Source organism: Crocodylus siamensis, chromosome 11, assembly GCF_052110815.1.
Source record: "Crocodylus siamensis isolate JL-2025a chromosome 11, ASM5211081v1, whole genome shotgun sequence".
Lineage (NCBI taxonomy): Eukaryota > Metazoa > Chordata > Crocodylia > Crocodylidae > Crocodylus > Crocodylus siamensis.
In genome coordinates this window covers 40,884,200-40,910,738 of record NC_143405.1, presented here as the reverse complement: position 1 = coordinate 40,910,738, position 26,539 = coordinate 40,884,200, and the positions used below count along the sequence as shown (strand labels likewise).

Sequence of the window (26,539 nt, the reverse complement as noted above, 5' to 3'; positions counted from 1 at the left end):
ATTTTGCAGGCAGTTCATGGTGGCCCTACCCCTCAGCACTGATTGGCGGGGAGGGGCTGGCTGCCATCTTAATTGATGCCTTGAAGAGAGGCTCCAGTAGAGGGGGAGGGATGATGGGTCTTGTCTGCTGCCCCACCAGCTGGTGCCTTCCCTTCCTGGCAGCAAGGACCCCTGGCTCCCACTGGGGACCCAGCAATTTATTTTTATTAAGGGTTTTTTGGGTGTATTTTCATGAAATCTGTGAAACTACAAATTAAGTAGGTCCCTACTAATACATGCTAGGTCACAGTCTGCACTTGATTAAGATTTTCACACACATTTTTTGAATCATTATGGAACTATTCTTTTATAAATTATGTATTGACACAGTCAAAATGTTGAACAATACAAGCACTTCTGTGTTATACTGCCCTGTCTGATGCATTTAATACAATTTGATTTCATTATCATCACATCAGTGCTCATGGAAATTGAAATTCTGACAGAGAGAGAGGACTGTGATTAAATATAATAATTTTCTTGGCTGGATGATACTTTCCATGACATGCCTGATGATTCATGTTTCCTGACAGTTGTTTTTTGCCTGATGAGCAGAAATGTAGAAGTAAATAGACAGTAACTGTGGAACACAAAATGCCCTCATTTATGTCTCCTGAAACAAATCTTCCCATCAAACATTTGGTTACTTGGACTTTTTTCTTTAATGGTCTTGGCTCTGATGCAGAATCTTAGTCTTTCTGAGAAACTTGCTGTAGCCAGACAAGATAGCAACACGAGATTTTTGTGCTTAACACACCTCTGGAAATATACAGTACTGATGCTATTGCAATGCTCTCACTATTGTTCCCTGGGGAAGAAACCAGAGGTTTGATTGATTAATCTATTGCCATTATGAAATAATCCAGCACTAAACTTTGAGTCTTTTCATGTCTCCTAAACAAACAGAGGGCTTCAAAGAGGAACATATTTCTGATCTTCGCACGCTGCCTCCAGCAGGGAGGGAATTTTTTTTTTAATCATTTCTGGACATCAGCAGGTCAGGGGTGGCTACATTTTGTTTTGCATTTGTTCTAAGAAAATACTGTACTCTGTCATTCATTATTTACTACAGAGTGAATAAATATGTAAGTAGCACTACATAGCTTGAATCATATTTCCAGATTTTGAACCAGTACCTTTTTTGCATAACTAAACCCTTGACTAGTCAAAAAAGGGTCTGCAATACCTAATGCAGCCATTTTATAAACAGAAAGGCTCAAGTACCAATGCTTTTATTCTGTTTTCATTTGGAAAAGATTTGCTTTAGAATTTGCACTATACTACTGTACTACAGTGCTTAGCTTTGGTTAAATACAGACATTTGAAAGGTTAAAATAGGTTCAAAATGGCCACCTGATTTAAACTTAGCTTGTCCCAGTGCCAACCTTACACTTTCAGACCTTAGTGACTGGCAATCAGTCTAAACCTGTAAGAGAACAGAAGTTCCACACACATAAACTGGGTTCTGCAATTTTTGAACCAGTTCAAGATAAACCTAGATCTATGTAGTATAAGATTCATTCAATTTAAGTCAAACTGGTGCATGAAACTGTTGCCCACTTCTGTGCAGCCATGGGGCTGGGAAAATCTGGCCCCAGCCCCAGGGCTGCTCTTTTCACTCTTCCCTTTCCCCATACCGGTCTATTTTTTTGCCCCCAGCTCCTTGCTCCCTTCCAGAGAGCCCCCTCAACCCCCATCCCACAAACCGCTCTGAGTGCAGCTGCTTCTATCACCACTGCTGGGGCCAAGCAAGTACGTTCCAGTGGGGGAGGGATGGGGGTATAGTTTCACTAGGGGGGACCCTCCACCCGTGGGCCATGCCTGCTCTCCCCACCCCTCGCAGGTTGCACCTTCTCCCCCTACCTCACCCACAGGTCATGCCCGCCCCTCCATAGGTCACACCTGCCCCCCCCACTCCCAACCCCCAGCTAGCCCCTCACCATCCTAACTTACCTGCTATTGGGGTCATTTTTAATCAATTTAATCTCCCCTTAATGCCCCCAAATGTCTGCCCTTAGACTCCATGTGATGTGCCTCCTTCAGATGAGTAGGATTAAATACTTACAAGTATAATTAAGTTCTTTCTTTTGCTGTACACACAACTGGACAGCACTCCATAAAGCAGTACTCCATGATACAAAAGTCAAGTGGACCACACCTTTCTGACTTGTGTAGCCCCTATAAACATTGCTTCTGATACTTACTACCCCAGGTCTAACTTCTCAGTCATGCAGTGACCCATGATCCATTTGGTTCCTATTTATCACTGCTGGCAAGTATGCAATGGCATGTGAATGAAAGGCTAACAAAGTCAGCTTGTGTCTCTCTCTGACATGTGCATGGCCCAGATGACCCAAAGAAAAGAAAATACACCAGAAAACAACTTGAGGTTCATTACACAGTCTTACATATATCTATTCCTCAACTAAGCAAGAAGGCTCTTTTCCCCCAGGCCAGAAAGTCAGAAGTCCTTGGAAACTGAGATCAAAACCCATGTAAATCCACATTCGTGGATTTAGTCATTGCATAGCTTCAGGCCAGGGCACAGCAGTCAGGGGCTAAGGACAGACATTCAAAAAGCCCAAGCCTAAATTGATTCAATCTTTGTAGGTTAGTCAAAGATTGAACTGGTAAACCCCGACATTGGCCTGAAGGGTTCTGAGGGTGGGGGAAGAGGAAGCCTCGTCTGACCCCTGTGGTGGGGGAGGAAGAGGAGGGAGAGTTAACCCTGTTTCCAACCTCTTATTCTTAATAGGGCTATGCTATAATGGCTGTGGTCCCTGCTGGTGGGACAGGGAAAGGAGAAATAAACCCCCTCCTGGGCACTCTAACACAAAGGCTGCTACCCCTTCCCCTCCCCTTGCTGCTCCAGCGATGGGACATGGCCAGATGCCTCCCAGCATGACTGTTAAGGTGAAGATGGCAGGGAGGGGGTTGCTTCACTCCCAGTAGACAGGCAGACCCCAGTGGGGAAGGAGGGGGAGGGAAAAGAGGGAAGAATTAACTCCCTCCCTGCCCACCCTGCTCAGGCTAGAGCAGAGGGGTGGGGCCAGTCCTGCTCTCTGGAGTCAAGAGTCCAACACAGCCCAGAGAGTATGTGGGATGCTGAAGGACACTGGTTTAACTTAAACCAGGAAGGGGTCTGGGACAGAAGTTGCATAAACTGGTTGGACCCAAATCAGTTAAGTCTGATACTATATTCAACCAGGTTTATATTAAACCAGTTTTGGCCATTTTGAAACTGGTTTATGTGCACTGAACTTATGTTCTGTTACAGGTTTAAACAAGTTTCTGATCACTTAAACTGGTTTATGTATAATGTCTGTCCCTAGCCATGGTGTCTGATTACAGTTAACAAAGGCCTGAATTCAAGTCTTGTGCCAAAGGCTATCTGGTCATTCTGGGACCAGATGATTTAGTTCATTTGTTCACAGGCTCTTGCAGATGTAGCAGCTGATGAGTCTTCCTGAGTGCCAGCTCTTTCTCTCCTTTTAAGGAAGTCAAAAGTACATTTGTCCATAGCCTCAGGCTGGGAAATCTAGGACAGCAAGAGGTGATGCTAATCACATCACTCAATTGTGCACAGTTGGCTACAGAAGCTGGTGTGCCTTAACTCTGCTAGCCTAGTAGACTTGGGCATTTGATGTAGTTTCTTGCAGCCGGCTTTCCAGTTTTCCTTGGCTCCGTACCTTCAGCCGCATGCTTTTCTCTCATGTGTATGTGTTTAATGACATGATGGGGTAATTAACACTGATCTGATCAGCAATCTCTATAGTGATTTGCTGCTGAGTTTACAAATATTGCCAGTGCAGCTACCATTATGCGTGGTAGGCAAACCATAGTAGGATGTTTTTCTATACAAGGAGTGGGGATAGGGGATGTACCTGTGACTCAGAAGTAAGTGGCTGCTTCAGTAGCTAGAGGTGCAGGACCAGAGGCAGTGACAGATGGAAAACACAGGCTCTTCTACATTTGCCTCCCAGCTGTTCCACCTGGAAGTCATGGCCTGATTTCCCTTGTAGGGGCAAATGCAAGAAGGAGAAATGAAGTGAAAGGGGAGAAGGGTGAAGTTTTGCAGGCACTGTTGGGAGGTGTTTGGTCCTAAGAGGGTGAAAGGACCTAGTGTCAACCCCTCCATTGAGAGGAGAAGATTTGCACTGTGCTTTCGTCTGGACTTTTTGTTACCCTGGGAAGGGAGCTCCCCTCCTCAAGATCTGGAGAAAAACAAACCACAGGAAGACCCTGACAGTGAGACAGCAGCCAGTGATCAGAGGGAGAGGAGGCTGCATCTGAGAGGTAAGCATCCCACTACCAAGGTCAAAGAGAGCAGTGCTGGGAGGGAAATTGGGAGAGAAGGCTGCATGTTGTTCAGGGCAGTTAAATTATGAGAAATAAGTGCTATGCCAGCCCTGATCTCTTGCTCTCTATAAGAGCAGCAGTGCAGCCGGGGGCTCCCATGTTAACAGTACAGAGGCCATTGATCATGCATAAGTGTTAACAGTGGGGGGGCACAATTCTGTGCCCCTGCCCCAGCTGCTCTTGGTGCTTGGTTCGGCTCAGCTGCAGCCTTGTGCCCCATCTTTGGCATATAAATCTGGGGAGGCATGTGCCCCGGCATGCTCCCTTCATATGTTGCCTATGGCAGGGGTTCACTGAACTGACACGAGTGCCATTTCCTATTTCAATAGTCTGCCCTCAGTGTTGTCTTTGAAATAGCACCCAAATAGAGCTGTGAAACAATGCTAGTTATGAAGTGTCTGGAAGTGTGTGGAAAAGAAACTCCCCCATCATCTCCTGCATTGACTTTTCTGTCCTTTACCTGCCCTTCATACTGAACAGCACTGTACTGGATACATGAAAACTAAAGGATGCCTCTTGCCAGGACTGATAAGAAAGGACAATATTCTAAGGGACATGTTACTTTGTCTTCCACTGTGTTTGAATTGTAAGTCTGCTGGCCAGAAGCTGACTCCTCTGGAATAATGCCTGATGCTGTTCTCGTTTTCTTTGGCTAAAATCATCTGTGTAACTGGAGTAACTATGAGACTTCGAGGAGTTTATGCTGCAGTTGTTTCGTACCAAGGTGAGCCAAGAAATATGTAACCAAGGACACTTGGTATTTAGAGCATCCTGCAAAGCCTTGGCAGTCGTACAATCTCACTCTTAAGTGTTAAGTAAGAAACACACCATTAAGGTGAGTGATCCTAGAGGAATTTAGACAGGGATTTTCTAGTGCATGAACCCTAATATCTCTGGTATGTGTTAGTAAGTAAAGTTTTGGTGTTCTTTTATTCCCCCCAGTTTGAGTTGTTAGTTATAAGTTTGGGCATACGTAATTATCTCAGGCTAAGAACATTTGGGAAGGGTGAGAACTCTTCATCCTTTACTAGGTATTGAGCCTAAGTGGTAAGTCCTAACATAGTCAGTGGGATGATGCCCAAATTACCCAGATCTGCACATGCTCAGTAGAGTGGCTGTTTGGCATAAAAGTGTGTCACTCACCTCCTGAGGTGATCTCACCATTGACTGGATGGTGAGCAAGAAGTATGTGACTTTGTTTCAGAAATGTTTGAGTGACAGCTGATTGACAATGCCCCATCAGGGGATTTTGATTGATTTGAGAGTATGGGGTACTTTGAATCTTTAGAATACGTGTGTGCGCCCTGTCAATTGCTCTTTGCCACTGTTGGTTGGAAATAGAGCGTTCTTGCTCTTCAGCCCTGAAGAGTCATTGGGACCAGTCAGTTGGTCTAGCCATTAGTCTTCTCAGAGTGTTTCCTTTTGGGTAGTACTGGGAAGTCTACTACAAGCTGAGTCCCTGGGATGAGTGAGTATTCTTGAACTTTGAGGGATCAAGAGATGCCATTACTTGACTGAATTACTTGAAGCTAGGTACAGTATTGCCCCACCTTTTTACACTCTTGGATGTTCCAGAGTTGACATGTCCAAGCACAAGTAATAATCCAAGGTTCATGGTGGAAATATCTACACTACCATAGAAAACCAGACTCTGGACATAATGTGTTCCTTCTGCAGAGTTCAATACACTTGGCAAATCCCAGTCGCACCCTCCCAATAGCCTTCTAAAGTCCTCCTGATATTCCAAGGAGGAGACTGACTCATAAAGTCTTGGGGACAGATTTTTTTAAAACCTTTAGGCACATGAGGACTGTAACAAGACCTCTAATGAGATTGCTGAAAAATATGAAAGTCTTAGTGTGGGAACTAGATTTCCAGTGCAAATTTCTGAAAGCATCTGAGAGGTCTAAAAGGTAGGTGCCATCAGAATTGCCACTCTTCAACATCTGAAGACTAATACTGTGACACTACAGCAGTCAATGCTTCTGAAGCAGATCTGGGGGTCACCAGGAATCCACTCTGGTATGTAAGTCTGTTAATGCTGTGAACAGAACAATACCAGTATGAATCATTTCCAAGGATCCTTTTAAATGGTAAAGGTGGCACATAATTTACCATCAGGGCCATTCCTGGGGGGAGCGAATTGAGGTGACTGCCCCTGCCCCTCCACTTTGGGGGACCCCACAGAGCGGGGCGGAGCAGTGGCTCTGCATCCAGCCACTTGCTACCCCACCCCCACCCCCACCTGCTCTAGCTTCTTCAGGTCCAGGGCCCGTGGGACCAGAGTGGGTTGATTTGCCCTGGCCCCAGCACCCTGCTCGGGTCAGCTCTGTTTACCAGGCATTTTATTCTTAGGAATGCTCCCAGCTGAGGCTGTGTAACAAACAACTTGAAGGAGGCCACTGATGATAGGGCTATATTTTCCAGTTCAGTTTCATAGGAGATGATGCCTTTGCTAGCTAATAAGCAAGTGCCAGACTTGCACCACTCCCAGGTTACAGCTTTGGCCAGTAATATGATACACTGCCATAAACGACAGAACTTACAGATGTTGTGGCTCTCTTGTATCTGTACACTGAAATGGTGTAGTCATGAAGGAGCACATCAGGGCCAACTCTGGCTCTCTGTGGAGACTCAGTGGAGTGTAGGTAACTCTCTAAGTTAGCGTGTCAAAGGGCAGAATTTGTCCATTTGATATATTACCCTGCATTCTTGGGTACCCAGTGGTGCATGAAGTTAAAATGGCAGCAAGAAGATCAGATAATGGATGGATGGCTGAAAGTCCCAATACATTTAATCCTGGCTGCAAGCACTGTTAATCCAGAGACCAGGTTATGGACAATTTATTTTGTGTGGGGAAACATTCATAAACATGTTTACATCCAGGGCGGGGTAATGAGCTCAATACAGGTCTGAAACTCTGGAAATGATTGAAGTCAGTGAGAGCTGCTGCGATCAAGGCCAGGATGAAACATGCCTGTTACGATCAATGCAGTAACTGAGTGTTTAGTTGCACACACAAACATTGGCTGGAGTTTGACAGCATTCCAGTGCTGGTCTGTATGTTTCAATGCTCCAAACACTTGAACCCTATGTTTCTGACATCATAACAATACAAAACTTTGCAGATGGAAGGCCAGGGGTGGGTGGTGGGGAATGGGGAGGAGGCTGGGAGGGTTGCTTAAGTTTGTTTTTTTTAAAAGGGAGAAAAAAAACAAATGGAAAAAGAGTAGCTGATGTACATTTCAAAAAAGGTAATCTAAGCTGAAGTGTTTCTATTAACAAATTATCACTTTCCAGCAAGTCATATGAGTCTGTCTAAAACAGTAGTTATTTCCTTTTCTAACCCAAGGGAAATGTGGTGTCTTGGATATCCGCCTGTGGCACTGACTCTTGGATGTTAGTTTAATGGTGGTAACTGTCTTTGGTCCCTAGAAGAAACATTCAAATAGAGCTCTTTTATGATCAGCTAGATGTGACCATTGCACTGCGAACACGTATCAAAGCTACACTAGCATGTTCAGAATCTGATGCAGCTTGGTTTGGTTTTAATTCTCTCTTATGGGGAAAAGTAAGGAGTTGATGGGAACGGTTATTGTAGCAGGATGGAGTCCTAGGGTTGCCATTCTCTCCCCTAGGGACCCCTTTAGTACCGTGCCAAGCATTCTCTAAGCACCCTCAGCATCTCACCCGCCACGTCTTTGATGTTATGTATTTATTGTAGGGAGATTGCCCTTTGTTCCCTTGGCTACGGTTTCCTGCTATGTGCCGGACCTGCCTCGGTCTCCCTGGCACTTGGGTGCTCTACAGCCCTGCCTCGCTCTGCGTCCTGTTGATGCTCTGTCCCTTCACAGTCTCGTCCTGCTCCGGCTCTCTGGAGTCCCGCCTCACACTGCACCTCACAGTGCTCAAACGGTCGCTGCCCCTCTCTCTCTCTCTCTGGGGCTTCTCGCTCACCCTGAGCCTCACTGGCACTCCGGTTCTCCACAACCTTGTTCTGCCTTCTGGGGTACTCGGGGTCAGCCCTCTCCCAATACTGCGCCTCTGCCTTGGCACTCGGGGATGACACCTGCCCCTCTGCTGTGCCCTTACGGATGCTCTGGGTCAATGCCCTCCCTGCACTGTCCTTTCTGGCAGTCTGGGAGGCACACTCCCTCTGCTGCACTCTTTTTGGCTTCACGGTTGCTGCCCCTCTCTCTGGGCCTCTCAGCAGTGCTGCCCCCTCTCTGGGGCTGGGGTCCACTCTTTAATGTGGTCCCCTATGAGGCCTCCTCCATCCCCTTATAGCCTCGCCTGAACCTCCAGTTTAACAACAACTGAAACACAAGCCCCTCGGCTATAACACAAATCTATGCTTCATGGCTACAACGGCCTCCGAACCGCACCACAGGTGTTCCATCTCTCACCCGCATCACTAGCTGCTCACACATCCAGGCCCCTTTTCCCTTTCACACGTTCAAGGCTAAGCTCCTTCCTCCTTGACCACAGGCTGCCTCCTCTCTGGGCTTTGGCCTACGATTTATGTCTGAGCCAGGCCCTGCCCCTTCCATTCAGCTGACCAGACAGGTGTGTGTCCTTAACTCCCTCAGGTTGCCCAGCACCTGAGCCACTACTCCAGCTTTCCAAATAGCAGGCACCTCAGTGCCCTGCTACAGTTATGTAGAAATTTTATCATTGCTTTGAATGTGCCTGCATCTTCCTGGTAGTCTTGGATGAGTTGCCAAGGACTGAATGTGTATTGGAAGGCTGCATTGCACTCATGGCCTTGCTTTATGTTCCTGCAGGTTAAGGTGGCGTGGGAATGATGGGACAGTATAGAGAATATTGCCAATGACCATGACATTGTGAAATATTGGTGTGGATGAATGGAGCACTTGACAGCTTTGAAAAAGTCTACTGTAATTTAACAGGAATTAAATATAGGTCAGATACACTTCTGTAACTTTAGAGAATAGTTTATCTTTTACTAAACTGTAGAATTAACCTTTTAACTAGCTAACTTTAATATTATAGAGAAGGTGCAGATTACAATCTGTAGGCCTTTTCTTTAAGGGGAATGATGAGAAGAGTTAATTTTGAAAGCTTTGTCTCCAGTCAAGGGGCAGGGGCTGGGAGGAGGAGGACATAGGCTTAGCTATAGAGCAGGGCACACAACAAAGGCATCTAATGCCACAATGTGCAGCATTCCTTCATTACGTCCAGCATTTCCTACACTTTTGACAGGACATTGACAGCATCTCATCCCCAGGAAGCAAGACATTAGGACTGTAGAAGGAACCCACTTCCTTTGCATGGCAATGTGACACAATCATTAGGGCTGGCAGATCTCCTTCTCTAATACCTTTCTCGGTTTAACCTACATCTCATTTGGCCTCCCTGGGCTTTTTTGATGCCTAAAAGGCAAAAGACTGAGGTAAGACTTTTGTAACATGAGTTTGGCCAGGATTGGCACTCTTCAGTTTTCCCCTTTCTCTACTGTTTTCATGTCCATCTTGTATTTAAAAATACTCCTGTCTGAGATGCATGCCTCAGGAGTGCATTTCTTATGTGTGCTGTGGTCCACTCTCTTAAATGAATAAACAATAAAGAAAAACTTTCTGTCTTCTCCCTCTGTGGTCAGCAGGAAGCTGTCTCCCTGCCTGCAATGCGTAAGATAAATGCAAGTAAATACAAGAACAAAATTAGCATTCAAGAACATCCCATAAGGAGCAGTAGGATCACGAAACAATGAGTGGTTTCATCATTTATAATATTTTTGACAGTGTTGGATATAGTAAGTGATCCTGAGTCCTAGTAGTCTTGTTCTATTGGTGCTTGGTTGAATTCTATGGTAGCAGAATTACTAGTGGTAAGTCTTCTGCTTTACTTGGTACAGTATGTAGTATTACTGGACTAGACATAATTCATAGCTGTAGCAGTCATTGAAGAGCCGCAGAATAAGGCCAAAAGTTTTGCCCAGTTCTTTGGTATTATGAGCCAGCAAAAAGTTTGGAACCTACAATTTCATCTGATGATTGTTTCCCAAACAGTTGGGATGATAATTGAGATCCTTATTACAATAATTCTTGTTATAAGCTGTGAAAGATGGCTTTAAAAAATTTACAGCCATAACAATGAAAAACCAACCAAGAAAAAGATTTATTGAGAGACCTATTTTTCCCCATGCTTTGTTCACAGTGACTGTCCAGAAACAAAGCTGTATCCAGTCTTAACAAACACACAACAATAGAAATATGGCATATGATACATTGTACAGCCCTTGGTGGCAAAGTTAAAGATTTGTGTGGGTTTGTTTGCATGCTTGCTGGTTTAATTTAGTTTATCTGAGCAAGGGTGGGATTTTTAACCAGAGACAGAGTAGTCAGGTCAGATTATTTGATAACACCAGTCTGCTTGAGAACAACTTCTAGGAAATTACAGATTTTAGATAATATATCCTAAATGTTTTTGTCCCATAAATACTTTCATTATCATCTGCCTAATCAAATAAAACTGGATTGAGAAGTCCAAGAAAAAACAGACCTCAATTCAGGAGGTACATTACTCATGCAAATAGCCAAAGTAGCATGTGAGACTCATTCTGCCCCTGTTTCACTAAACACGGAGTGAGGGGATGAACTAGAATGAACTGCAGTCCCACAATGGCCTATAAAAGCTCATGGTACTTCACTATTGATGATCTGCTTTTAAGTGAAAATTCTGCTTGGAGCCAAGCCATGTTGGACTCTGGAGATATACCAGGAAAAGCTTCGTGGACCTAGGAATGGCAGAAAATTATGCATTTATCTGCTGTAGCTAGAAAAGATTAATCTAGGATTTTAAATACGAACTGGATAAGATTTTTTTAAATGTGCCTAAATAATTAAAGTAACTTGGAGAAGCTTTGCCTGATTAAAAAAAATTATGAGCTTTTAAGGCCTCAGTGACTTAAACATGGATTGCATGACTGAAGGGATTTTTCAATTATCAGTTAATTACAGTGAAAACACTATAATGAAAGCTTGTCCTTTTTATTTGAAACATTAAAATAGAAGTGTAATGCCCTTGGTGTTTGGCACCTTTAAAAAAAATCAGATTGTTTAGTTAAGATGACATGAAACATGTTTCAAAAGGTCACTGAAGCCATTGAGACTGATGATCCAGAAATGAGTAGAGGGAAACTGAAAAGGAATGAATTGGCAAAGGACTGGAAAGAAATACAAATGCACTGAACAGGGGGACAAGCAAAACAAATCTGGGAATCTAAAAACTATATGGAGTAAACCAAGGGCAGAAAAACCGAGTTGGCCAAGTCATGTAGAGAGGAGTGTTCTGAATGGCTGAGTGAAAAACCTGGGTGCCAAAAAGGTGAAGTGAAGTCTGATCTTGTGAGGAGCAGGTAGGAAGAGATCCATGAGGAGATCATCTGATATGGGCTTATCCCCCTTCAATTCCTACTACAGGTATAGGGAGGAGGGGCTCAACTCTTTGTTGGGGCTGCTGGGGGTTGGAAGATGCTATGAGGGAGCATGCTATGGAAGATGCTATGAGGATTTCTTCAGGCTCTATTTAATGTGGTGTCAGCTGGCACCCTTCTGGCAGTGGCTAGGGGATCACAGACCTACCATGACCATAAAGATCATTACTAAAATCAGCTGAAAGATCTTGGTGAGGCATCGGGTAGAGTTAGGATACGTGGGCTGGGGCCTCTTGAGCCTCCCACTGCAGGATAGAGAAGGGGCTGCTTCCCACTTCCTCACCTGCTGCCTTGACTCCTGTGGAGCATGCCAAGGCAACTGAGCCTAGGCCCAAACTGAGGTGCTCAGACTCCCACTTTGGTAGACTACTTCCCCATTAGCAAAGGATGGTGTGAGGTTGCACTCCTCCCTTTCAAAATCCTGCTCTGCCCATGGGAGTAGCAGGATGTGTCCCTGTACTTCTCCATCACAATCTCACTAGCCAGTTTTAACTGAGACAAAATTCTGACACATCTTCCCATGTTTGTCAGTGTGAGCAGTGGAGATATTGGAGGAGGAATTCTAAGGAGCCTAGGCCACGTCGCAACGTGGTGCAAGTGGAAGAAACTCCAGCATAGTCAGTGGAGTTAGAATTGCGGAAAATTAGGGCTGGAAGGGAGGTCAGGAGACCATCTAATCCAACCCCCTGCTCAAAGCAGGATCATCCCCAACAACATCATCCCAGCTAAGGCTTTGTCTAGCTAGGTCTAAAAAACCTCCAAGGATGCAGATTCCACAACCTCTCCGGATAACCTCTTCCAGTGCTTTACTACCCTCCTAGTGAAAGTTTTTCCTAGTATCTAACCTTCAACTTGAGACCGTTGCTCCTTGTTCTATCATTTGCCACTACTGAGAACAATCTTGCTCCATCCTCTTTGTAACCAGCCTTCAGGTAGTTGAAGGCTGCTATTAAATCTTCCCTCAGTCGTCTTTTCTGCAGACTAAATAAACCCAGTTCCCTCAGCCTCGCCTCAGAATCATGTGCCCCAGTCCCCTAACCACTGTTGATGCCCTTTGCTGGGCTCTCTTCAATTTGTTCACATCCTTTCTGTACTAGGGGGACACAAAACTGGACATAGTACTCCAGATGTGATCTCACCAGTGCAGAATAGAGCAGTCACTTCCCTCAATCTGCAGGTGGCGTTCCAGCTAATGTAGCTCAGTATGCTGTTAGCCTTCTTTGCAACAAGGGCACACTGTTGGCTCATCTTCAGCTTAGTCCACTGTAACCCCCAGATCCTTTTCTGTAGAGCTGCTGCTTAGCCAGCAAGTTTCCAGCCTGTACCTGTGCATGGGGTTGTTCCATCCTAAGTACAGGCCTTTGCACTTATCCCTATTGAAGCTCATGAGGTTCCTTTTGGTCCAATCTTCCAATTTGTTGAGGTCTTTCTGAATCCTAGCCCTGACCTCCAGCATATCTACTACTCCCCGCTCAGCTTGGTGTCATCTGCAAACTTGCTGAGGATACGCTTCATCCCATCTTCCAGGTCGTCGAGCTGTATCAGTTTACATTAGGTCTGTAATTGCAGAAAGAACAATTGAGAGGCAGGGAGCTGAATGAGAATCCAAAACGGGAATATGAAAAAACCTTGTATTTAATGAACAAAAAGGAGAATGTTGCACTTGACCATGACATGGAGAATTTTAATAAGAAACAATTAGGAACAATTAGGATCCCAACCCTAGTTAAAGGGTTACAACCAATTCAGAACCTGCAATGGAGTTTTGTTTAGGGTGTCTTTGCGTGCTACATTGTCTAATGCCATATTTTGCTACCTTTCATGTGTGTGGCAAGTTCAAGAAGTATATATCCAGGCCACTGTCTGACATTTGATTACAAAGAAAGTAATGTTCTGAAGAGCTCCATTTGTAAATATACTGGCTCTGACAGTGGGAAAATCAAAAGCCGTGCTATTTTAGCACTTGTTTCACTGTAATACAATATTAGAATATTACATAACATGGGTGCATAGTAGGGATGTACAAAATGGGCCGTATTCGATTTGGATTTGGCCTGAATCGGGGACAGTGATTCGATTAATTGATTCACTGTCCCTGATTTGATTCAACCAAATCCAAATCTGAAGATTTGATGCTGATTCAGAGAATCAGCGATTTGGCTATAGATGCAGCTTTAAATGTTTTTTCTACATACCTCAAGGTACCAGGTGCAGCTTGTGAACGCTGCAATGGTAGGGCAGATAAAGCCTCCCACAGAAGCACTGGGGGGGAAAAGGGGGCCCAGTGTGCTTGGCGACAAACCCAGAAGTGGACCAGATGTACTTCCAGTACACTTCCTGGTCTGCCACCAAGCTCATGGGTGGTGGGGGGCCCTGCGCCTTACCCCCTGGCTTGGCAATCAGCCATGGGGGGCCACTTGCCAAGCCAGGGTGGGATGGGGGGGTGTCAGGCCCCAGCGTGCTCCCCAGCAGACCCAGAAGTGGACTGGAAGTGCTTCTAGTCCACTCCCGGGTCTGCTGCCGAGAGCACTGGGGAGCCCCCTGCACTCCTGTGGGACACTGCACCTGCTCCAGCATCTCGGCATTCATGAGCCATCTGGTACTTTGAGGTATGTAGAAAAAAAAATTTAAACCTATGTCTATGTCCGAATCATTGAATCTCTCCGAATCAATTTGGAGAAATTAAAGTGTCTCCTGATTCGATTCGGATTTGGAGATGCAGCCACTGAATCAGGGCGAATCTTCACCAAATCACATTGGGGACCGAAGCTTCACATTGCTCTAGTGCAGTGATATTCCTTCATCTGTTTTATTTATTATTATTTTGACTAATTTTTATTTGACAGATGACTTATTGAATGTTGGGGAAATCTGTGGTAAGCATCTGTTTGTAGCTGCTCTAAGCTACAGTAAAATCTCTTTGCTCTGTGTTACCAGAGACTTTTAAGAAAAGAGTCTTAACAAGAAACAGAGCAACAAGAATGTTTCGTATGGCTGTGTTGGTTCATTCTAGATTTGTAGAAACTTATCAACTTTTTGATGCTTTGTTTTCTGCTGGAAGATAATACTTGCATAACCTACAAAAAACAAGAGAAGTCTCAAAGCTCGTTTCTTCATAAAGCTTCTTTGAGAACTCGGCATACTTCAGTTCTCTTAATAATTTTATGTATAGTGCTACAAGAAGAGAGATTTTAAAACAAAGTGATGACAAAGGAGATATATTAATCCACATTTATATCTACAAGAAGTTAACACAAGAAAACTAAACTTCTACTCACAGGTATTACAGATTAGAAATAAAAGGATTAAAATGCTTTTGTTAGTGGTAGTATTTACAATACACATCACTGCCAGCAGCAGTGTGTACTCAGGAAAAATTACTTCCCGTGCCAGCAGGTTACATGAACCATAAAGATCTTTTTTTTTCCCCCCCCCGCCTTAAATCTATTTTGGACTCAAATTAGTCACATACTCACGAAAGCAAGAGCATGCAGAAAAAGCTGTCAAGCAAAATTCAGTTAATGCACACTATTTTTCAGGGTTAATATGTGACATTAAATTGCATATGTGCCCTGAAAAATCCCTCTGTGCATGGATGAATTTCACCTTCTATTCTTAAGTTACTCAGCTGGGCTTAGGTATAGTAGCATGTTAACAGACTTTTCAAAATAGGCTAGAATGGTACATAATATATTTTACAGACCAGAGTATGATGTGGGTGAGAAACTAGGCAAAAGGGCTGTTTCTGTGGTTGCATGATAGGGAAGGAGATTCACTCAGATTGTCAAGTACTAACTATGATCTAGAGACAGAAGTTGGGCAAATGACTGTTTCTAAGGGAAACTGGACAACTGAGCATTGTAGTTGATCTTTTGTTCCTAATAGTCTCTCCTTTTAACTTGGAGGCAGCAGTTTCCAATTAGCTGACAGAGGGGCAATAAGATGTGGCCTCTTGATTCAGCATAAAGATAACTGCAATGTGAATTACAAATATCTAGATTCCAGTAAAGTGAGGTATAGGCAGTGTGATTATGCCAAAAACTGAAGCCCTTATTTTCAATAGTTTAGTTATTCCCTTGAGGCCACAGCAAGTGGTTCAAGAATTATACCCTTTCCCTGCTTTTTCACTTAAAACCTTAATGACATGAGTATACGGTAGTCCACAAAATATTCTGAGGGCTGAAAGCAGTCCACTGGTCCAGAAAGTTTGGAAAGTGTTGCCAGAATAGACAACAATTAACAATTATGTTTGGCAACTTCTTGCCCACCAGGAAAACAGAAGGCATAGAAAGTGAAGAGTCCTGAGATGTCTCTGAAGTGGATACCATCACTTCATTCCCTGAAATATGTTATGCTGCATATTTCTTTGAAGAACTACCGGTTTCTGCAGAAAAGTAGCTGCCTTAATCTTGGAGTGCATCTATGTGCTAAGATTTGTAATATTTGATGCTTTCAACAGAAACTAAACACCTTAAACATTTAAAAGATAAAAATTTCAGGCACAGAAAAAAGTCAAATGAAGAAAACTAATAAAGAGGATAGCTTGAATAACTTCACTTCTTCAGATTATTTTCTTTGGGTCCAAGATAAACGCAGAAGGGTATCTGCTGAGAGGTCAGCGGTTCAGATTTCTGAAATGAAAAGCAGGGAAAAAAAACATCAACAAATTAATTGCATGGATTTACAAGTTCCTTTTACAAAGGCAGTGAAATTTCTTCCTGAATCGTGTGCACAGTAAAAGGAAGCCACACTGGCCACACTCCCAGCATATACTCTTCATCTGGCCACCAGGGATTGTATTTTTGTTAAAAGCCTACTTGTAGGGGAAAAGACATTTACTATTTAAGTGATCTATTAAGGCTAATGCAAACGGACAGATATTTTTAGGAAAGGCAATAAGTGCAAATGGTCAAATCAGATGCATAAATATCCAAAGAACTATCTCCAGCATCCAGAAGCATCTAACAAGACTGGGGTAGAAAACCAAAGGTCTAGGTACAACAGTGATGGATACATGCTTATGTATGAACACAAGCAGGTGAGAGCATGCTGCTAGAGCCTTGTGCAGGAGTGGGCTTGTATGTAGCAGCCTCCCTCTCTCTTGGTTTCATCCTCTACTTGAGATTCCTTAAATTGTTCTGCCTGCATTGCAGAAAATGAACTGAAACGTACGTTAAAACTTCATTGACAGTTTATGCAATAGAGCTAAATCCAGGGTGTTTTAGAAATGTGGCTTTTTTTTTTTTTCTTTTTGCTCTCAGCATTTGAGATTTCCATTTGACAGAAGGCAGATGGTTAAAAACTGAAGCTGAGACCACAGAAAATTTAGGCTCAGACTCTCACTTCCATCAAGAGGACAGCCATTTTTTTAAATTGCCTCATTTGGGCCAGAAGCTTTGGATTTTGTGTTTGTTGAAGGAACCGATGAAAAGAAGTTATTGCATAAATGTCACGTGGAAGTCTGTCAGCAGAGTCAGCTTGAATTGCACAAAACCAGGCACTAAAAAAGTTGTCTGTGTAAAATCAGCTTTGTCTCATTTAGATGGGGAAGGGGTGAGAGGGAGAAAGCTGGCTGTAGGGGAGGAATTTCCTCTTACAGGTTTAAGGGGATAATGCACAATAGCTGATGCAGAAACTAGCTTGGCACATAAATGCTGTCTAAAGCAGAATGGGCATATGATGCATGGAAACAGATGTCCCTTAAACTCTAACAGCTGCAAGACTCCATAAACTGTTTATTGTTGAGCTTTGTAGCTGTGGCAGAGTACAGCAACCATATTCAAGGCTGTGAAACCAGTATGTCCCAAGAACCAGTGTTGAGTCAAACTGAATCAGAAGCTGGAAAATGTAGGAGATATCAGTAAGCAAGTAGTTGGATGGAACAAGCACTTAACACCAACGTTTTATGATATGCACTAGTCATTGTCATATTTATGAACAGATTTTAAGGTGCTGGTTATAATCTATAAAAGCCCTAAATAGCCTGGAATCAATCTATGTACAAGATTGTCCGATGCTATCAAGAGAAACGTTTATGATGGCTTTTGCTCCTGATTACAAGAAAATGCTGCTGACTGAGCTCTGGATTTTGGATACCAATGTACTAGTTCAAAGTAGCCTGGACTTAATGTCCTTTAAGGTATGCTTCATGGCTAGGGTAACTATATGTCCTAGATTGGCTGGGACAGTCCCAGTTTTTTGAAGCATTGGAGAAAATTGAAGCAAAAGTCCTGGATTGGTGTGAACCTGGCTCATGTGCCCAGCTCCTGACTCAGGACCTGGGCATATACAGGCAGGTTCCTGCCAATCCAGGACCATTGCTTCAATTTTCTCCAGGGATCCCAGCCAGTGGGCTGCTGCCTGGTACAGACTCTGCTGGGCTGCAAGTGGAGCTGCTTACACAGTAGAGTGGAAGTGGGGGAGGGAAGGGTTAGGGTGGAGGGGGGGGTGTGCCTGTAGGCTGCACTGTCCTGCCCAGCCCTATTCCTGCGACGTGTGCATGTATCAAGTCCTGCCTAGCCTCAGTCCTAGACTGCTGCTCCTAGGAGCTGCGGGGTCAGGGGACGGGGTGTGGTGTGTCTGCATGCTACACTGTCTTGCCTGACCTCCTCCTGAGGCCTTCAGGGGGTGGGGGGCAATGCATGCATGCTGGCATGTGCCAAAGATTTCCCTGAAATTTATTATGGTCACCCTATTCATGGCCAAGTTTTCACCAGATAATTGAGCAGAACCATAGAGAATAAGAGAAAAATAGTCATTGACATAGGTTGGCTAGTTCTTGCTATCATATGCCAGGCCCTTATTGTTTATAACTCAGTAAAAATACATTCACTTAAGCTAAAAATTTATATACCTGATTTTTGGATCCTCCCCAATTTTTGGGGGATGTGTTGGAGGGCAGGGAGAAAGGGGGCAATGGTTTTCTCCTGTTTCTTTTTTAACTCTGTTCAATCAGCTGGAGTTGCTTCTAAGAACAGAGCTAAAGAAAAGTAGGTAGTTTTCAGCTGTCCATTTGAAGAGCTCTAGTGCCTACAACCTAAACTAGGGATTTCTATTTTCTATGGGGAAGTAATCCTGTGGCAGGATGTGCCTTGTGCTATCCCTATGAAAGTTCACCTAGCTTTGATGAAGTTCTAAAGATATCCATGATCTGCAGCAGCAGGTGTTTACCAAGTTATCCAGTCCCTGAACATTCAACCTGCTCTGAGCATGCTTCAAGCTCTTATTCAACTTTTAAGATAGAGGAGGGCAAGACTAAAGAAACTATAAAGTTCCCTCTAGAGCACAAGGTGTGCTGAGCTGGGTTCCAGATGGCGACCATTATTTTTAACGACAGCCTTAGCTCTTTCCCTAAGTGATGTTTAATTTTATGCAGTTCATGGCCCCAACAGCAGAACAAGTCTCATGACCCTACCCTAAGAAACTAATAACTACCATTTTCCCCACCCTTCATTCCTTCCATTTTTTCAGATGTTGTAGCTAAAAGCATGGAGCAGATGATTTCTGGCAGAGCTGGGACAATTGTAGTATGACAGATCAATCCAATTGGCAACACTGCATTTTAAAATGAATCACAAATATAGTAGCAGAAAGGTGTCCTGTTCCTTTCCTCTACCCTGCTGCACTGAGAGGCAGGATGAAGTATGCCTAGTTCACTTCTGGCAGATGTTTGTCTAACCTGTTCTTAAGAACCTCCAAAGAAAGAGACTCCAGAACTTTCCCCAGGAAATGTGTTTCAGCTTCTAATATTTAGTTTTTCCCCCAGTATCCATTATCATCCTAGTATATTCTTTGCAGCAAATTAAAGTGACTTTTTGCCCCCCCCCCAATTTTCCAAGAAGGACCTTGATCACTGTCCACTTTATAACAAGCTTAATATACACAATATATTTGAAGACTGCTGAATGACCCTCCACTCAGTCTGCCTTTTTTCTAGAGCAGGACTGTCCAACTGGGCTGCATGTAGTTTACAAAGGGTTAAAGCAGGGCCCACAAAATCCTGCCAGTCACTACTCCCATCATTGCTTCTGTTTCTGTTTCTGCTTCTGCCCTAGTGGCTAGGATCTTCAGGGCAGAGCAGGGCTGGAGCTGGCCTGGTAAACTAGCTGGTCAGGCAGAAGCGAGGGAAGGGGGGGGCGTGTGCTGCCCATAGCAGGAAGGCTCTTGAGAGCCCATGGCCACTGTCATGTGAGGCCCCCACCTGCTATGAAATTGGACAGTGCTATTGCAGAAAAAATGAGCCCAATTACTTTAGTCTTTCCTCCTCATTGTGATTTCTAAGCTTATCATTATTATTACTCTCCTGTCTATCTTAAAGTCTGCTGCCTGAACCAGACATGCTTTACCAGCTTAGTCCTTCCCAGTGCCAGCAGATAGGAATGAGTGCCTGCTCTGTCTTGCATACAACGTTCCTATTCATTTGTAATTCCAGGAGACATAATGAACATATTCTCTGAATGGCTGTGCCCCTGGTAATTACTAGAGCACTATCCCTTTCAGAGTCAGGAATACAACCTTACATTTCTGATTCCCAACATTCTTTGCTATCTAGCAAAAAGCTGTTTAAGCCAGTGACAATGTGATGCATCCGCTTCTAGTGGGAAGTCCAAAAAGAGGACAGCAACCTACTCCTTCAGCTAAAGTGGCAGAGAACTTCACTGCCGTTTAAAAGTCAATGGGCTTTTATACACGTGCTGTGGGAGATGTGCGTGGGGCAGGACACCTTAATTAAAAGCTCCCGGAGTGTAAAAGCTGAGCTAATTAAAAGTTTCCAGAGTGTCATATGCTTCAGCATCCCTGCGCTGAAAAATCGTGGCAGGGCACTTTGAGCTAAAGCTCATCAAACAAGCTTTAGTTTAAAGCATTCTACTGCCATTTTTCAGCATAGGGATGCTGATGCAAATGATGCTGAAGGCTGCTGGAGTGTGTAAATTTTCACACTCCAGCAGACGCAATTAATTGAGTCTGCTCTGACATGCTGGAATTACAGTGCATCAGAGCAGGCTCCCTGCATGTGTATAGGAGCCCTTTGATTCTAACTCTGCTGGTGACCACATCAGACATTCAAGAAGATTTTAAAGCATGGAGTTCAGGTGTTGTTCTTTTGAATGCATGCCTTATGGTACAATATTTAAATTACGCAGTCATATGCTGTTTGTCCCTGCCTATAAAACATACTGAATGAGGGAGAGAGTTCTGAAATAGAAGGGTATTTGTAGTGTCTTAGACCTAGGAGACTTCTCTTGGCTCCTGTTTCTGGCTCTTGCAGAATAGAAATCTCAACTATCCAGGCAGAGTATGCAAGCACAGAAGGCCTGAATTTAGCTTGCACTATCTTAACAACCCAAATGTACTTTCAGTACAGCTTTTACATGCAATGTTTTGAACCCCTATTTTGTAAAAAGGATGACACCAAAATGGATGCACTGACTACAACTTTTACAGCTGGTAAGGCTATATATGAGTGTTCTCTATTGCTAAAAATGAAATACATTGATACGTTCTTAGAGATTATGATAAGAATGGATCATTGGATCCCTGATACCCTGTTTATAAAACAGACCCTTGCATTCCACAGTTGCCCCTTTTGTAAACTCAATAACTTATTTAGCTAGGCAGATATTCAAATGCATTCCTTGGTCTTAACATAAAGCTACAGAGAGAGAGAATCCACCATTTCCTTTGATAGTGCATTCCAGTGTTACTTGCCTTTTTGTTAGAAATTTGCATCTTGTTCCCAAGTCTGGCTTCATCTTTAGCTTTTGGTTCTTGCCATGTTCTTTTTTTCTAGATTACAAGTTCTTTAGTGCCTGGCATTCTCCCCCCTGGCCCTGTGTTACTTACCAAGTGACCTCTCCCTCCCTATTTTTGCTACACAAAACAGATTGTCCTCTTTAAGGTTCTTATTTTAAGGAATTTTCTCCAGGACTTGAATTACTCTGTGACTTTGTATTTTATAATAGATAAGGTTTCTTTAAAAAAAATATACACACGTTACTGAGAGTGGTTCTAGAGTTCACTCAATTGATAGAAGGAAGCATATGAGATTATCTGGAGTACTATTAGTACAATTTACCTAGGAAAAACATCTGAATCGCACAATGGAAGCCTCCATGATCACAGGTGATCTTGTAAAGGACAGGAGCCAAGGCCAGGGATTAAAGAAAGCCAACAATGTAAAACTGACTTGGAGAGTGGGAGACAGATAGAGCACACAACCCAAAGGGACACAGATCTTCATGTCTGACCCTCTTGATGACATGGACTCTGGTTTGGGTTGGGTTGGGTTGGGTTGGGTTTGGTTTAGCCATTCTGATGCAAGGTCTCCACCTGTTGTACTGCAGCTGACTGATAAATCATAGCTTTTTAAGACAAGATGCCTTCACTTCTATTTGCACTCCTTGCCTTTCAAGTCTCCATCAGGAGTTGAGCATATTGGAGATGGTGAGGGGTATGGTGATCTAAAGGTCTGATCTCAGTCCAGAGAGCCTTTCTTAAATTGCAAGGGGTATCTTGCAAGACTGAAGAAGGTGTGGGAGTCCCAAACAAGAATATCTGTGGTATGTGGGTTGGGCTGCCTATAACTGAAAAGAAGTGTATTTGGCAGGGGAGGGCGGGGAGGAGGAATTCATGATGCTCATGAAAGCCAGAGGACACCTTAGAGGAAACTTAGGGTGTGATCATGCTAGTAACTTGGATGAAGTTTGAGTCTTTTTGTGTTAACTGACTAGGATAGGAAAAAATTCCATTTGCATCAGATCGCTGACCTGCCTAATAAAAAGGCTTTTGAGAAAGGGCAGGGAATTACAGCTTTACTGCCTCTCCTGGCACTATTGGCACTAAACATAGAGAATGTCTCTTCCTGAGAAATCATCTTTACATTTTCTACAGAGGGGATATAGAAAAGGCCTCTGTAGTAGGCTAAGGCTCTGCTTGCACTTCAAATTATAAATGTTAATACATCATAAATTATAATCCCTCAAATCAACTGTTTTCAAATTAGTGTGAAGCATGTGCTTGGTTTTTATAGAGAGTATATGCATAAGGTTCGAACTCTGAAAATTGATTATTTTTAAAAAAGCCCAGGTGAGGAGTGGGTGGCCTGTTGCACATATGGAAAGGGCAACTGGCCTGCAGTAGGAAAGAATTTGAAAGGGCCATAACTCACCTTTCTGTCACCTACTGTTTTGAGGATGTCTCTGTTGCAGGCTTCTGTACTCCAAACGCAGTGATAAAAATATTCACAACTACTATAATGAACACCAGTCCAGTTGCAATGTTATTGAGAGCATCCAGCTTGTTGTGTTTTGTGGGGTTGTTAAGGTCGTATTTGACTTTAAAGAAAAACAACAAAAATATTCTTACACTGAAACCATGCTTACAGACAGAGTGAAAAGCTTCTTTACTATTCTGATATAAATCTAAGTATTTCTCTTTTACCACCATGCTAAGTGTCACTCACATGAACCGTGCAAAAAGAGAATTTAGCATTGCAAGCAATATTGTGGAGCCTAAGAAGACTAGGAGCCCGTGTTCACTCACTAGAAGCATGTAATATCCACTAACTCCAAGAGCCAAATTCAGTGGCCAATGGCAAGCAGCAATAGTGTGGACAGTGTTGGCACCACCCTTTTGCACGGGGTGCACCAACATGTGTATGGGGTGCACGTACACCTGCATGCACCCCCCCATGCATCACCCCTGCTTCTTCCAAAGATAAATTCTGTTTTGTAAATTTAAAGCAAACTTGAAATTCACTTTATTTACACTTTTAAAAACGTGTTTATCAGAAACATACCAATGAGAGAATTTCTCACGGCCAATAAGGCTGCATATCTTCAACAAAAAAACCTCAGCTCACTTTTAGATTTCTGTATGTAAGCCTTTTATCAACTGGTGTGCCCACACATTGCTTCTCATTTTTTGTAAACAAGCAAGAACCTTAGACAGCACCAACAGTATAAAAATTTCTTTCCTTTGTTTGCTTGCAGCTTTTTCTTAGCTGTACTATTGATAGGAGGGATATATAGACAAACATGGGAGGTAACACAGGCTTGTTGTAAGCTTCATTTTCCCCAAACTGTGAAAATGTAAAGTGAATGATATTAAGTACCTGAGTGTTTGTATAGGACTGCAGGAAAGTTGGAGGGATGACTCAGCATGGCTGGAAAGGTAGATTTCCTCTGACAGTGTCTACCATAAAGGAAGAGCATTGTAATTTACAGCCTAATGCAATCTTTTGGCAAGTGGTAAAAATGCTGTCACTTATTTCAGTGAGTTTTGGATTAGACTCTCAGAAAGAAGATTACTGGAGACCTCTACCAATTTTTATTCTTACAAAGTTATGTAAGCTATAAGCATCAGATTTGGTGAGCAAAATCTTACATCTAACAAGCTCTGGTAGTATTCTAAAGGCTGGAGGTCTCCACAGCTGTGCTCATGGATGTGTGCTCTGGTGCACTAATTGGATGGTTATTTTACTAAGCATAATAACCAAGGCAAAGAACTCCTGACCTATTTGTGATTGCTGTAACACCAGGTGCAGTTTAACCTTTGTGCATACTGGCATAGTCCTGGCCACCTCAGTTTCAAGGCCTTCTAGGCACCTATTCCACATTTTGCAGCTTTGCTCACAGAAGCAGTGCATTGTGAGAGACTTCACAAGCCAGCCAAAGCAGTTGAGCAGCTGTGAAAGGACTCTTTGAACCACACTAGCTACTCTGCATTCCACACTGGCTCTAAGTCTAAACAGTTTGGATTAAAGCCATATTCAGGCCTGAAAATTCATTTTGGATACCATGCCTGCACTCTGTTCTGTACATACATGTTTGCCTTCTAACATTTCCAGAATATGGCTGGAGTACATGATATCTCCAGAAAAGTGAAGCAGAATTCCCATTCTTGTAGTACATAAGAAAAAGTCTCCCCAGCTGGGTGCTGGGGGAAATGGGTTAGCAGTGCCTACGTATTACAAAAACACCATGTTGTACAGAGCTGTTATTTTAAAGATTCATCAAAATTGGGGACTGGAAAATGGGAAAATACAGCTCTGCCTATTAAGGCAGGGTTCAGAGTTTCCAAACAGAATTACAGTAATCTTGTTTTGTTATTATAGTACTAAACATGAAATTAACCTAGAAACCATTCTTAAGTACAGTGAATCTTAGGTGTTTTATTATAGCGGGAATGGATTACTATCATTTCATGTAGCCCAAACTATTTCAAAATGCCTCTCCCACACACTTTCTAAGAAGGGCTCATAGTTACCATACCACCTTGAAGGATTAGCATTGAAAACAAATGTCTTCAAAGGAGAAGCCATGTGCAATTTTCCACACATTTTAGTATGGAAATACTATGGAAAGTAGTACTATGGAAATACTAAAATCCACCCAGTCTGAATTTTGTGCCTTAGACAGGAAGTATGGGCCTTGAAAGTAGGCTAAAGGCTCAAAATAGGGTTGCCAACCCTCCAGGATTGCCCTGGAGTCTCCAGGAATAAGATATAAATCCCCAAGAAACTGCTCCCAGGAGATAAATGATAGAGCTTTCATTAAAATAAATATTAAATGTTGAATCCGATTTATACAGTAATCCAGTGGGTTTTTAAAATGTAATAGTTATGTGCATTTGCCTTCCTAACATTAAGTCAATGCACTATAATCCATAACTGATATACACAAGCATGCGTTCACATTTGCACCATGTGTCACATGTTGGCCTTCCAGAAACTTTCTGAAATAGATATAAACAGAGTTGGCAACTATAGCTCAGAATGACCCAGGCCAGAACTGGGGAATTTTGGGAGTCATCCTCAGTTCTAAAAGATTTAAAAGGGAGTTACAACAGAACATTAAAGGAAGGGATGGTAAGTGACGTCTTAATTTTAGAATTCAGTAAAATAGCTCTGGGCCTTTCTGTTAAGGGTCTGAAATAAGCCTGAACAATTGGAGAACAGAATTATGGGAGCAATGAGAAGGAAAGGAGGAAGCCATAAAGCAGAAGACGCTGGGAAAGGCAGTCTGCATATGCAGAACACCTCGGCTAGGGACAGACATTCAAAAAGCCTGAGCCTGAATTGATTCAATCTCTGCAGATTAGTTTAACCTTCAAAGCTTGAACCGATTTGGAGGTGGAAAGACATTCCCTTTTCATTCCAGAAATGCAGGCACATGCCTTCAGTGGCTCAGGGTAGGAGCTGGGCGCCACTAAAGCAGCCCTGCCTTCCTTTCTACAGTGCTGAGCTGAGGGGGGTGTGGCCAGGCCCCAGCAGGATGTTCTGATTAGGGAGGGGTTCCCTCCCACTCCCCTGACCAGCAAGGGAGCCAGCAGAGAGTTGATAACAGAGCATTGAGTTACACAGGGAAATGTTAGCATTTATCGTCCCATCAAACAGAAAAAAAAGCATCTCTTATTAGTTCCAGCTCTTCTTAAACAACTTTTTCCAAGGAAGGGACATTACCAGCTACCTGTTGACTAGCTCCAAAAAGCCCTAAGCCAATACTGTCCTGCTTGCCTTTGTCCAGTCTCCCACAGCATGGACTAGAGCCAGCATGTGGTTTGTTAGCTAATGCTGAGAGGTGTTTGTGTCAGGCAGAGGGGAGAGGGGAATCCCTGCTTCACCAGGGAGTGGTAAGGGGAGGGAGGGAGCAGGAGGAAGCCAAGCAGACCCTGCTGTATGTGCAG

General features: G+C 43.4%; 1 protein-coding gene across 1 annotated transcript in view; it reads right to left on the bottom strand.

The window, feature by feature from the left end:
* Nucleotides 1–10,517: 10,517 nt before the first annotated feature.
* The window catches only part of NINJ1 (ninjurin 1), a 32,709-nt gene continuing 16,687 nt past the window's right edge, over nt 10,518–26,539 (bottom strand). Inside the window, exons 3-4 of the mRNA XM_090021766.1 lie at nt 23,022–23,187; nt 10,518–16,485 (exon numbers count right to left, since the gene is read on the bottom strand). Coding sequence (XP_089877892.1) covers nt 23,033–23,187 — 155 coding nt within the window. The 3' untranslated portion in view covers nt 10,518–16,485; nt 23,022–23,032. The remainder of the gene's footprint in view (nt 16,486–23,021; nt 23,188–26,539) is intronic.